At 32.7% G+C, this 14904-nt stretch overlaps 2 protein-coding genes across 5 annotated transcripts; both read right to left on the minus strand.

Annotated features, from left to right (window-relative positions):
- Positions 1–330: 330 nt before the first annotated feature.
- On the minus strand, positions 331–4468 carry LOC100811507 (uncharacterized). Its single transcript, XM_003543849.5, has 6 exons — positions 4108–4468; positions 3286–3435; positions 2609–2867; positions 2070–2288; positions 1830–1972; positions 331–886 (listed from the first exon to the last, which is right to left on the minus strand). Exons 1-6 carry the CDS (start codon positions 4420–4422, stop codon positions 587–589), a joined length of 1386 nt encoding a protein of 461 aa, XP_003543897.1. The 5' UTR covers positions 4423–4468; the 3' UTR covers positions 331–586.
- A 2644-nt stretch (positions 4469–7112) lies between these two features.
- LOC100809368 (uncharacterized) lies at positions 7113–10737 on the minus strand. 4 transcript variants are annotated; one of them, XM_006593399.4, is made up of 3 exons: positions 10605–10726; positions 8514–8552; positions 7113–8267 (listed from the first exon to the last, which is right to left on the minus strand). In XM_006593399.4, the coding sequence occupies exon 3, from the start codon at positions 8264–8266 to the stop codon at positions 7472–7474; it is 795 nt and encodes a 264-aa protein (XP_006593462.1). In that variant the 5' UTR covers position 8267; positions 8514–8552; positions 10605–10726; the 3' UTR covers positions 7113–7471.
- Positions 10738–14904: the final 4167 nt, after the last annotated feature.

Genomic DNA, 14904 nt, shown 5'->3' on the forward strand with positions numbered 1-14904 from the left:
ATAAACTAATGGTGATAGGATGGACTCTAGGCCCAAAAGAAATAATATCAAGTGACTTAAAAATTTATAAGAAGAACTTAAAATATTAAGATATTATTTATCTTTTAATGTTATTTTCTATTAATTACTTGAGCTAAGATGATGCCACTTAAATGATTGTTAGAGCCCTGTTTAGTATAGGCTTTGCATTGTGCATTGGACATCCATAAAAAAAATGAATCATCTCAATAGCATTTTTATCCTTTGGAATCTTCTCTATTCTTAGTCTCAATTTACCATAGTTGTACTTTTAGCTTTATATCAAATGGTGTCAAGGTATTTTACATTATTATCCAATCATCCATTATCATATATTTATACTATAAAATGCACCAACCTTATATTTATGCATACCCCTTCACTTATGCCTCAAAGATTTTTTCATGCAAAACATCTCCCTTGTTTCCTCAACATGTACATGTAGTCCAATGTCAAACGACATTTACATTTTCCTTAAGAATCAAGTTCCTAATGTAACAAAATTATACTCATTTTACATTTGCAAAGTTAACATGGATTGGCAGGCCAAGTTGTCATGCACCTCTTCTCACCTTTTCCTGCCTGAAACAGTTTTCTTCACAGCTCCAACAGACACCAAAAACTGGTCAAGGGATGATAGGGTCCTCATGTCATCCGGAGGAAAATAGCTGGCTGCTTTTCCCATGATTGATGAGAAGAGAAGGGAAAGTGAAGGCCATGCAGCATTACTTTCTCCCAAAAACTCATCCAAAAATGCAAATGCAGCCCTGAAATCTGACCTACTTGCATTTATCGGAGCAGCAAAGTGAGCAGGGATTATTCTCTTGAATCTCCAATCTCGCAAAATGCTATCAACCCACTCTCTAACCTGGATCATAATAATGCAAAATGTGAATTGAGCTGATTTCATCTATCTTTATCCCCTTAATCATCTTATATATGACTTTTAAAATATTTATTATAAAAATTAACAAACTTATCGCACATAACAATTTTTTATAGTGTAAAAACCTTTATATTGTCTTTGTAAAATTATCCGGTTTTTACACTACAAAGCACAAACACCGGATACAACACATAAATGGACACTCCAACACGACTAATGTCTAAAATATAGAACACCGCATATATATATATATATATATATATATATATATATATATATATATATATATATATATAGACCTAATGAAATGAAATATAAGTATCATAATAAAAGATCTAAATTGATGGTATATTTACCGGAAGTTTTTTCTAAGACGACAAGCCTCACAAAAAGGTGAGGAATTATTTTCAATATTTTATATTATGGTATTCTAAGCAAACTTTACCAAAAGCTAAAAAAATGAATATTTTTATAATGATTTTAGTGTGTCCATCCATATAGAAGTGTTGACTCAAGTGTCCAAATAGTGTAGAAGTGTCGACTTAAGTGTCCAAGACAACAAATATTTTTTTTAATAGGACTCCTAACGAGAAGTGTATGATATGTGTCAGAAACATGTCCAACATTGTGACACTTCAAATAAGAGATGTGTTTGTTCTTCATAGATTACCTGTTTTCATTAATAATTACAAAAGTATCATCTAGTTTTCACATGTTTTCCATTTTAAAAAATTTGCTATTTGAACAATTTAAATTGAAGGATATATCATACTTTGGAACATCCAGTTGCATTACATTGAAGGACATGTGCCTTGCATAAGTTTAGCCTCATCCAGGTCAGAATAAAGTAAAAGAAACTATTTTAAGGTTGAACAGTTAGTTGTCAATTAATAGCTCTTAGTGTATCAAAAAGAGAGATTATTACCTTTTCAGGAACTTTACTGAAGACCAGAGTCTTCACAATAGGTGAAACAATCAACTTTTGTGACATCTGATCAAAGCTTGCATTAGGTTCTAAAAGGTTCGATGGACCAAGAAACAGTATCTGTAGAACCATTCTTTTCCATCCTGCGGAATAATATCATCAGGTTCAATTTGACATTGATGTCAAAATGAAGAAATGTGCTTTGTGCAAGTCAAAATAAATAATAATAGAAGAGTCGACCTTTTTGCCGGTTCCTTTTGTCGTCAACTACAGGCTCATCGGGTACCTTCTTTCCTTTACTAAGAAGTTTTACAGCCAAACCATTTTTTGCAGATGCTAACAAGGATTCTTTGCTTATACACTCAGGTGGCTGTCTTGGGACAAAAATAACAGCATCTGTCACCAATAGTGTTTTTGAAGGTTTGTGGTAGAAAGCTACCTCCACATAAGGTCCAATTCCTGAAGCAACCCACAGGCAAATGAGATTTTTCATCGTGGATTTACAAAGATTGAAAGGCATTTAGTAGAGCTTCTAGAAAGCTAAATGGAACTTATTATACAAGTACTTGGCAAATATTTGGTTTAGCTTATGAAAATGACTTGTGTTATAACATTCTCCCACCTTACATTCGATTAAGGTGGTTAGGACGCATACACACCCCAAGTGTATAAAGTTTATTGGAATAAGCTTATGTAATAAGCTCTTATTAGACAAGTGTGTAGTTCTTTACCCAAACACACCCCAAGTCTAGAGTTATTTAACAATAAGTGAAAATTACCAACTTCTGGCGAGCTTAGAATCTTTTGCTCTATTTCACCAGCCCATGGAACAGATAAATTTTCATCTTTCAAGGTTTTAGCACGAAAAATGCCGAAGAATTCCAATGGTAAGTTCAATGGCCAACTCCATTGCCTTGGTGCTACCCATACTTGAGCACGGGGAAATTTTCTAGAAAATGGACCAACAAATACTTTGTGCTCATAAGCAAAAGTAGGGAGAACAATATATTCAACTGGAGCCCCCAATTCCTTAATAAGCTGCAAGAAACAGAGAGAGAGAGAGAGAGAGAGAGAGAGAGAGAGAGATGTTAAGAAAGCATAATAAAAATATCCTTCTTGATGAAGTCATAGAAAATGCCTAGCAGCACTACAAAAGAATCAAAGTTTGTAAAGTGTGAAACAATCCAGCCAGTGAATTCAAAATAAAGTCTAGAAAATGAGGCCACCCCTTGAACCAAACCAATTCAATTATAAGCCAAATAAACAATAGTCCAAATTCCAAAAGAATGTGGAATTTATATACACAATTTCAATTCATTACCAAAACTGATCAAACAAAAAAATGAGGCTTATTACAAGTTTGCTCATTTCAAAACACTAGCCTTGGTTTACTTCCATTAAGGTTCATTACAAGTTTGCATGCTCAAAGTAAGAGAATAGGCTGTCAAAATGGAACCTGAATACACTCATCAGTTGGAGCTATGGGTGCATGGATCCATAAGCCCCCAGATTTTAGTTTGATAACTGTCATTCTGATGTTTGTGGAAACACTGCTGAATCCTAATGCCTGCTCTTGTTCGAACAGCCATATACAACCCTTCACAGCCTACAGCATGATCAAGAGAATATGAGCTGTTAGTGTCTCAAAAAGAGAATTTGCAGACAAAATTTATAGCAAAATGTTCCCAAGAAGTAACAGACGGGATTTCTATGTACTAGGAAATACCTACATGCCATTAACCATTACATGCAAAGCCAAAACAGAACAAAACAAAATTTATTTCACCAAGTAGTTAAAAGCATTTGATTTGAATCCAATAAAAATACAGGTTTTGCACATCAAGTATCATGAATTTCTTCATTGTTCATTTATCCAAAATTCAAAAATATAATCCATCCTATATAGCAAGGAACAATGTTCCTAGAGCATTTAGAAAAAAGAAAAGAATAAATACATTATACATATTACACTGTAAAGGTTTTTTACACTGTTATATAGTAACAAAACCGCCGAACTTGTTGATCTTTATAGTAACTACATTAAAGGTCATACGAATAATTTCTGGTTGATTGACAGATTAAATACTTTCACATGCATGCCTACCAAACTCAAAAGAACAAGTTGGAGCAAAAAGAACACCTAAGAAGATAATGATAGATCACTATAAACATAAAATCATAGATAGGCAACTCAATGAATAGACAACCTCAGCCAAATCAATTCAGTGATCAAAATAGTCATCCAAACCAAACATAAGACAAAGCAAGATGGCATTACCTCAGTCCTAATAGAGCGCCTGTTGAGAAAAGGACCAAGTGGGAAAGGAAAACCAGTGAAGTTGAAGTAAAACCTGCCACTAGCATTGCTGTTTGTAACACTTGGGGTGGCTGAAGCTACAACCAAGTTGGTCAATTCTCTTCTTTGTGGCCTCGGTTTTAGATTGAAGCAAAGACACTTCAAGGACCCTCCAACAAAACTTGAACTTAGGTCACCAAAATAGATGGGGTTCTGCAAAAGTGTGGACTTTGGAGAAGAAACAGCAATGGGTGCCACCATCTTTTGATGAAACAAACCTTGCTTTGTCACCACCATAGCAATGGTTTTTGTAAGTGTAACAAGTGCAGGGACCAAATGAAAAGCACTATTGGATATGCTTTGGACACGTGGACTTTGGTTGGTGGTGGATTGTCCTACATATATGTTTATGAGCAAAGTTATGTAACGGGTCTGATCGATCACGGGATTAGTGGTCTAATTTGGAGAATTAGTAATTTGTTCCGTTTGATTTAGTATATATTAAAAAATTTAAAATTATATAAGTATATAATTAATATTTAATTAAAAAAATATTCATATTCTAAAATTTAAAATAATAATTGAAGTATTAAAGTTAATAACACAAATTTATAAATAATAATTCAATAATACAATTAAGCTTTTTTTTGGAGTATTTTTTAATTTTTTTTTTTACACAAAATGAATTTTAAAAATCGATCGGAATTGTCGGATTTATTTTAAATTGGTCGAATATGACTAAGTCTGACCGGGTCATCTCGAACCAGATATATGACCGGTCCAATAACCAAACTAATATAATTATATCACCAAATTTTGATTGGACCGATTCAACCGGCCGAATCAGACCTAGTTTTTGAACTATGTTTATGAGCCTCATTTTATTAATTGTGTAAGCGGTGAAGTAATGTAATGTTTTTGGCGCTATGCTTCTTCTCTAATTAAAAGTAGAGTTTCAGCTTAATAATTCATATGTATGAAAGGTTTATGTAAGTTATCCAAAACAATCTCCAATTTTGAATAAAAAGTATGAGTTTAATTTCTCCGGAGAATCATTATTAATCAATTAAAAATTACAATAAGTATAGTAGTTTATAATTGAATTATAATGTAAAAACTTTTTTGGTTAACAACCAATTAAAAATCCTAATATAATTAGATAATAGTGTAAATACAACTAATAACTTATAACTAATTTTTTGTTCAATAAGATTATATGCCATTTTGCCGTGAAGAAGAGAACTTTCTTTCCTTGTTCTAGAACAATGTAGACAGCTTTTTATTTAGAGCAGAATTTCTATTTTATTTTCTGCCGTGGTTGATAAAGTGGAAAATTCTAAAGCATTCCTCATGGCAATTTTATTGGATGAATAAATTCGAATTTAAAATAAGTGAGAGACTTTTGGACTGTTTATTTGGGAATTTTTATTTTTAATTATAAAAATATCACCTCATTTTTATTGTTAAAAAGTTGTATCAAAATATAAATAATAAAACTTATTAACTTTTTATATAAATGTTTGGAAAATAAAATAAAAATAAGACAATTTTGTATAATTAAAAATAAAATAAAATGCTCTCTCAAAGAGACTGCCTTAAAATTTGTTTTTACTAATGGATGGGACAATTTGCTATTTATAGGGATAAATTTTTCATTATTGCCTCTAAAATATACCCAAAGAACCAAACTTCACAATTCAAAGAGTATAAGCAAAATATAGATAAAAGAATTTGTTCGACAGAACTGCTGATAAATAATAATCAATCTAATAATCAAACAATATAAAGAAATTTCATTAAAAAGGTACTACCAAATTAGATAATATTAGTTTGAAAAACAAGTTTTGTGGAAGAATATAGATTGCAGGCAGCTTCTATTATACAATTTGGCAACCTCTCTTGTTTCATCCGCATTTTACTTTTTAAAAAATCAAATTCTATTTTATATACTACATAAGAAATAATTTAACAGTTCATCAATCACTTATTAATTGAATCATCAAATTATATTTTAATTAACACGAGTAACTTTAATAAGTATGGATGGTATCACACAATAACCCATGTTCTTTTTTATCATGACTATGTAGGATCTTTTCATTGATATTGAACCCTAAGAATATTTTTAATAATAAATCTCATTTTGAAATCTTGAAATACTTTTTAGTGGGCCCATAGTTTAAGATCTCCAGACACTTTTTGTGAGTCCCACAAAAAATCTCACTTTAATATATTTTATGAATTATTTTTAAAATCACACCACACAAACCCAAGTTCCACAACTTCTCTTCCCCCTCTCCCTCCCATGAGAACCCTCTTTAGGATCCTTCTCTTCCCCCTCTCCCTTCCATGAGAACCCTCTTTAGGATCCTTGTAGAAGAACTCATCCTCCACACTGAAAATCTTGGGAGATCTAAGGAAGAGGGGATCTTAAGTTAGGTTCGCTCAAGATCCCCCATTAAAGGTGCTCTAGTAATGCTATATTATAAAATAGACATTCATTTTATCTAGTTGTCACTTCATTTTTCGGGTGTGCGTGAAACCATTCTAAGCTGAAGAAATGTGACATGTAACATATCTGAATCACAATGATGCAGAAATGATCGTTTACACCGATTATGCACCATAATAAACTCCTTGTTGCATCATAGGTTCAGCGGCTCAAAGAAAATATCAGAGGAATGCTCAAGTTCTGGTTAAGTTACTGTCATCCATACAAGTGCCACTATACCTACAATTGAATGTTGAATGAACAGTTCATTTTAGACTGCAGAGAACACAAATGGAATAAATCGAGTTTCATGTTGTATTAAAAAACCTTTTCCAAACTCCTTTATGTCTGCCCAATATGTGTGAGACATGCATTTCTTAAACAGGGTGTCGGACTTTCTACACAGCCAGCCATACCATAAAACATACATTTCTTAAACAGAGAACGGAATATCACTTATTTCAAGTTAAGCAGATAGTATTTCCACACACAGCCAAACAAACAACTCAATTATTATATACAATTTACAAATATAAGTATAATCAGAATTGAAATAAAACATGGCATTAATCAAACAAATTCTTGCCACCAGGAAAGGGCACAAGCATTTATCATTACCCTATCCCACTGCCCTGATTGACATCGAAGCTAATGCCAAAAACTGACATTTCATCCACCAACTAGCCAAGTTCGACCTGAGCTACAATCAAGACTCAAGTATACATATATTGATAACGACCCTATATGGGAAGATAAATGACAGCTTCTAAAGGAGAAGTCGGATAATTACAAAGTAGAAGATATAAGCTGTTGTCTTAATGTTTGCAAAGTTGGAGCCTACACTAGTTCACAATCTTAAGTGATAATTTCCCTCACAAGCCAATCCAAACTAGGATATGAGAAGTACAAAATGAGAAATGATGGGAGGGCAAACAGAATTGTAACAAGTACATACAGGGCCAAAATGGCTGCACTTGCTGGTATTGCATATAAGACAATTAAAAGGAATATAATGACCAATGGGAACTTAGCCGTCAACTGGACAAAGAAGATCAGTGACTTCCGAAGATAAACATGAAATCTTTCTGTATTGAGGTGATTACCAGTATTACCATGATATTGGTTGGAACTCGATGTCTCTGGATGGCGAACTAGCCCCCTCCGAAGGTTTCCATGGCTTACTTGGCTTCCCATGGTTAAATTATCTTTAATTGAGTGTTGCTGATTATCACCACAGAAAGGTGAATGCGATTTCCCTCTATCACCATTCATGCTCTCAACCATCCAAAGAAGAAAGTAGTTTTTGCGAGGGAATTTAAGGTTTCCCCGGTAAACTAAACGGAAAGACAGAAGGTTGCACCATGGACAGGAGATAAAAAGGGGAAGTTGAACAGGCAGTGTTGGAAATTTCACAACAGCCCACTGCAGTCCGAGGATACAATTTTTACAAAGGGTGTGGCCACACCATAAAACATAGGGCACATTTTCAACAATATTGAAAGATTCCCAGCATATTGGGCATTCCAGCCCTTCCTCTCTGCCTATAACAGAGTTTTCATCATCAGAACATTCCGAAGCAGAATGAGTAGGCTTTGAATCATTTTTCAGTCCCACAGTTCCAGCAATGCAATTCGATGCAAAGTTCCACATTCTGAATTACAATATGTAAACAACCAATCAGAAAGCATCATCCAGACCTCAAGTTATCATTAACGACTGGCCCAAAGCATACAATCTGAAATATGTGCAATAGGACAGAGTCACAGATGTGTAACAAGAATAAAACAAAAAATATTTTAAAAAATTGCCATAATAACACTTTAACTCAATAATATAAATGTTTACAAACAGAAATTAAATTCATTTGAAGTAAGGAAATGGTTATAATATCAGATACCCATCCTGCAAGTTTAGGACCACATGCAATCAAGTTACTCTGCAACCAGGAAATAAGATGAAAATCGTTAATATCCATTTTGATACCCAAAATGTTTTTCTTTTGTCTTTCTATTTAACTGTAATTCTCTTGAGAGCAAGTGGGAATTGAACAAGTTCGGCCATAATGATACAACCTCATACTACATGCAGCATTTGATATAATTTCCAAAGCATACCTATCAATCACAAAAATAAACTAATAACTATATTCCAGATTACTCTGTCAACTACCCAAATGCATTCTGGGTATCCAAGTCAGAATGCCTGTCATGCATGATCTATTCTGTTTTCATTGCTTCCATATGACAATCTATTTGGGATCCGTTGAAGAAAAGACATTAGCAAACAATCTCAGATACATCATAGCATTTAATAAGTTTTGTTTTGAAGAAGTCCCCTCCAGTCCTAAGAATTTTCCAACCACTGTTTCGTAGAGAATTCTCAACATCAAGAATAATAATGTAGGAATTGGTGGATGTATTAACCATTCCAATCTAGAGGTATGATCATGAAGCATGCACAATACAGTACTATAGTTGACAGAATATAAATAAAGATATCTCAATCCAGTGAACAATCAGTAATCAAATACGAATAACATGTTTAACTAGCTGCCCACTCTTATATGCACCAACTCAACTGCATAGCTGTCATAGCATAACTCAACTAGAGAGACATTTTTACATTTAGCATCAAAAGTCACCACCTAGTGATAAACACTAAAGCTTCCCCTTTGAATCAACTCAGGAAACGGTGAAACACACATGTAGAAGCTAATCAAAGCACCTCATTACACAAATGCACACCAGCCAAAAGTTAATTCGAAGTTTCCAACCCAGTTAAGTTACCAATAACTTGATAGCAGATAAGAAACTTACTAGGGTAAACTCCTAAGTTTGAATATTACGATCTTTAGAGAAAAAAACACACAATTTTTTGAATTAATATAAAAAGTGAATCTAATAACCAATCATTTTGGTCCTTCTATGATAAAAATCATGTCTCTCTTTCTTCATATGACCATATCACCTTATTCAAGAACAGGAGAGGATTCAAAACTATGAGAAATGAGAACAAGAGGCAGAATTTTGAGCAACAAAAAAAAATACAGATTTAAGTTTTCTAAGAGTTTTTTAGTTTTCTAAAACTAAAAAAAATTAAAAAAGCTGTTTGATTTAAGTTCTTTTTTCTAAACTTCTCCCACCCTTTCTCTCTCCATCTTTGACACGTTTCCTTCACCAGCTTATTCCCCCCTTTCTAGTTTTCCAGATCTGAATGTGGGAATTGTCACTGCCAAAGGACTTCAAATTCGGGGTGTTAACAAATCTAGTCTTTCAAATTTCAGTTCTGGTTGCAAATATGGTTTTGCAGTTCAGGTTTTATCTTCCAAAACCGTTGAGTGGACCTCTTTTATAGTACCAGCAGTAACAAACTAAAAAAGAAGTGATGAAAAGAAAACATCTTTTCCCTTTTCCTGTTTTTAGTTTTCAAAACAAGTGTTTTGAAAACAGTCTTCAAAATTTAGTAAATTTTTAGCTAGAGATTGACTGTTTAACAATGTAGAGTTGTTTTAGAAAACAGTTTTTAAAATCAAAAACTGAAAAGGGAATCAAACAGGCTCTTGATATTTTCTATTCTGCATAAAGTTCACCCCCTATTTCATATCAAGCCCCCACCTCAAAGAGAGGAGGAGTTCAAAAATCAAAATTAGCTTCTTAAAACAAACCAAAACACTCATCAAAGACAGCATCCAATCTAAATACAACAACAACAAAGCCTTATTATCCTAAGTGAGAGTGATAGTTTAAGCTACATAGATCACACGACGTGATTTGGCTCAGTCAAAAACAAAGTTTCAGAGATACAGCATCCAATCCAAATAATGAATAAAAATTAGAGAATTTTAATCGATCAATTAACAAGAAAAGTATTTGCAAATTGTAATCCCAAATGATTTGTTAAAAATCCCTAATCCAAACTAAGCATTTGATGAACACAGGAAAATAAGAATAAGCAGAAATCAAATTGGATTGGGAAAAGAAGATGGTACCGATTGCGCGCAAAAATAGAGAATCGGCGAAGCAGAAAGGAGAAGAGAAGAGTGACAGTGGCAGCACCATGTGTGCGTGAGAGAGAGAGAAACGGTGGTTCCGTTCAATTTGACTGAAACCAACACACAAGGAAAACGACGTCGTGTTTATTCAAGTGGCCCACCCCATGCCATGATGATAAAAATATTTGGTTAAATTATTTGATGGATGCTACACTTTTATTCAATTTTTAATTAAGTGTTTTTTAGTTTAAAGATTCTAAGAAAGTCGTGTGCAAATTTTTTTTAAAATTAGATATGTAAAGATTACCATCATTTAAGCTTTGTTAAATCATGTTATTAGGATATTTGTAAGTTGCCATTAGCAATCAATTGAACATTGTAATCTTCTTTTTTCACATCATTTAGAAAAAAAAAATTAGTGTAGAGTATGAGTAGACTACTATATTACATAAAAATTCCTTGTATTAGTATTCATATTTGTATGGGTAGTAATTTTAATATTTTTATATTTTTTGTTGGATATTTAAATGTTCGTCATATTGTTACCTATACTTTAATTAATTATAAAAAATCGATAAATAAAAATAATAGTAATAATAAATTAAAATCTCATTTAAAATATTTTATAAAATATAAACATAAAATATCACAAAAATTAAAATCTTATTCAATGATTTTGGTTCTTGCTAATACACCTCCATGTTTGCTAAGTTAACCCCTCTTTTTTTTTTATCAAAGTTGTTATCACCAATTACACCCTGTTAACATTGTTCCTGCATACCCCAATGATTGTGTCTTCCTCTTCTTCCCTTTGAACTACGACTTCCTTTCCATTGTTGATGTCATCATCGGTGTCCATTCTCAAGTGATAGAATTGGTTTCGTTCAACCACAAAATTGGCATCTATCAATGCGCTTGAGATCAAAGGAGGGTCTCCTACCATTCGCACCCTTTCGTTCTCAAGATGTTCAAGAATCTTTGTTAATAGAACAAAACAAAATTAGATCTACACAAAACGAAACCAGGTGTCGCACTGTCGCCGATGAAAAACCCACATCGCAACAATAAAAACTAGATCTGACTAAAACTAGGATCTAACAGAACAACTGATGACAATGGCTTGCAGTTGTTTGGTTTAGTAAGGGATGGGCATCAAGCATGACCGTCATGCACCCATCAAGCAAGATCGTCGCACACTGGTTTTCATCATCGATGTTGTGCCTACACTTACCGCGAACCGCCATTGAAAAGGAGGAGAGAGAAACCATCTTCAGATTTGGTTTCATTTTGTGCAAATCTAGTTTCAATTTTTGGTTATAATTGAAAATATTTGTTTATGTTACTTGTTAATGAACAAGTGGGAGAAGAATTCATGGGGAAAAAAACTCTTTGTCAGGAAGAGAAAGGCATCCCTCAATGACTTTGATTGGTTCAAGATAAGGATGTGTTGCGAATAAATTTGTATCCACACGATTCAAGTCATCATGTAATTAATTTTAATTTTAATAATAAAGTATTATTTTATTTTCATTATCATATTTCACTATTTGATTAAATGGTCCATTTGATAATGTTTTTTATTAAAATTAAAGACTTGTTATTATAATAAAAATTATGATAATGAGAAACAAGTTTGTTCTAATTTTAATCTAAATCGTTCTTGATCATATGATTATTTTAAATAGGATTAGGGGTCCCCTTGTTGTTTTGGGTACATTCATCTTCTCCATCTATCATCGTTAACCTCCTTTTCTTTGTAAAATTCAATCTTAACCGATCACTAAGTGTTGGAAAGTTATCTTTAAAAAAAAATGAAGGTTAATAAACAAAATCAAGATAAAACCAACTCATAACTAATTTTTTTTTATCAAATATCACTTGAGATCGTTTCAAGGTTCAACACCTTAACGACTCTCTCCTCTTTTCAAAAATCAAAAGATCGTTTCAAGGTCCAACGCCTTAATAATTATCTCCACTTTTCAAAATTTAAAACATCGTTTCAAGGTCCAACGCCTAACTTTTTGTTCGCAATTAAAATGAATCTTTCAAAAACATTAAATCAATTTAACACATAAACATTCAGACTTAAAGAACTACGTAGGTCTGAATTCTTCATCGCACTTGAGGATACGTAGGAGTAAGGGCAGTCCCCTTGTCGACCCCAAAAATTTAAAAAAAAATATAAAAGGAAAAATAAATAATATTGAAGTCACATTTTTGCACACTCGATTGAAGGTTGTTGTCCCTTGTGAGAAGCGCGTGGGGTGTTAATACCTTCCCTATGCGTAAACAACTCCCGAAACCTTATTTTCAAAATTAGTAGACCTTCTTTTTTTTTTCTAACGTTTTCCTTGAATAAACATTGGTGGCGACTCCGCTCATTTTCTCCCTTAGAGATGAATGCTTTGACTTATCCATTTCGCCTTCACATTCTCGTCATAGGGTAGATTGCGACAATGCTTATTTGGAACTGATCATTATAATACTCAATCGATTGCATATTAGTAATAATCTACATGTAATTGGTAGATCTAGGTAGAGAATATTTTATACCAAATTGCATGATCAAACTGTTTGGTAATCATTGGGGTATTGATTCAAGGTAAAGAACATCTTTTGAGCTTAATCATAGGCTTTAGTTGATTTTGGTAATCCATACTTAACTGGAGAAGGAATTTCATTAGGACTAGGATTAGGAGAAAGTTGGTACTAGTGAGTCATAATCCTTGGTCTTATCATCACTTAAACTTCTTTTTATATTCATTTAATTGTTTTCTTATAAAAAGCAAAACCACAAAATATTTAAATCCTCTTTTTAATCATCTCCATTGTTAGTTTAATAAACTTAACTAATTGAGAATACAACTGGTTCTTTGGGCACCATATCCGGACTTTCGAGTCAACTGTTGCTATTGTGTATGGTATATTTGCCCTTGTTCAAGCCTAACATATTTTATGCATCAATTGACATTTTTTTTCTTGAAGTAGTTCCAAACGGCAGACATTTATATTTTTTTGCCATCCTTAGTTACTTCAGTATCATCACCATCATCTACATTAATAGAGAGGTTTCAACTTTGGATAAAGATTGATCTTAAAATTCAGAATTATTCACAAGATTACTACTTGCAAATTCCTTTGAAGGAGGCACTTCAAGTGGAATTTCCATCTATAATTAATATTATATGAAAAAGGAAACAATAAAAAATTACATTATGCACTAGAGCATAAACAATACAAATTTAGAGCATTAAATAGGTACAAATAGTTTACATCTACACTACTAATTTGAAACACCAAACAATACAAAAATATTGGTTCATAATTAGAAGTCAAACTTAAAAGAACTTGTCAAAAAAGTCATAATTTCATACATAAAAGTAAATAATAGTTCATATTTTTTGTAAAACATAAATTATATATAAGTAGTCGACATCAACACTAGAAAAAAAGAACTGTGGTTTTAAAATACCAATTGGAATTGGAAATAGGTGTACTATTGGAAATAATTTTCAATTCAATAGTAACAACTAGCAAGCATGAACCATGGCTTTCAATTCAATATCAAGTAAATTTCTCAGTTCAACAATATCAATTTAGCAATAATTTTACGTTCAATAGTAACAATTTAGCAAATTTTTCACATTCACTTGAGTTTTCACCACTTGCTGCCAAGCATATACAATTAAAATCAATATTAAGTAAAATTAATGTGTTAGAGTTCAAGTCTCAAGGTAAAGTCTCACATTGGATAAGAATGAGAAAGTTAAACAACATATAAGTAAAGAAGACCCACAAACCTAATGTCTTAATGTTTTGGGTTGAAGTGTGGTGTCAAACTTGCTTTTGTGATTTGCTCGGTGATCCATTGGTGAAAATTTGCCGATGTTTACCCCCCTCATATGCACAACACAATGTCAACCAATCCGTCGATAAAACTCTATGTACGGAGTGAAACAATGTCTATTCACTATACCAGGAAGAAAAACAAACTCTATATTTCACTATACCGGAAAGAAAAACAAACTCTACATAAGTGGTGCGCGATTGGTGGCACAAACACTATTGTTTAGCAAGGAGTAAAGGCGCGATCGCACTTAAGTTCCACTACTCTGTTACTATTAATCATAAAACTAAGAAAATATATAATAAAAAGATAAAAAGAATCACTTTTGAACCCATCCCCACAAGAAATAATGGGGGAAAGAAAGACAACTTCATAAAATAAGGACTTGATAAGATTATTATCATATTAGTGGTGTATCTTGTTAATGCAACAAAGATTACACTGCTCAAG

The sequence above is a fragment of the Glycine max genome, chromosome 13 (assembly GCF_000004515.6).
Source record: "Glycine max cultivar Williams 82 chromosome 13, Glycine_max_v4.0, whole genome shotgun sequence".
Classification (NCBI taxonomy): Eukaryota; Viridiplantae; Streptophyta; class Magnoliopsida; order Fabales; family Fabaceae; genus Glycine; species Glycine max.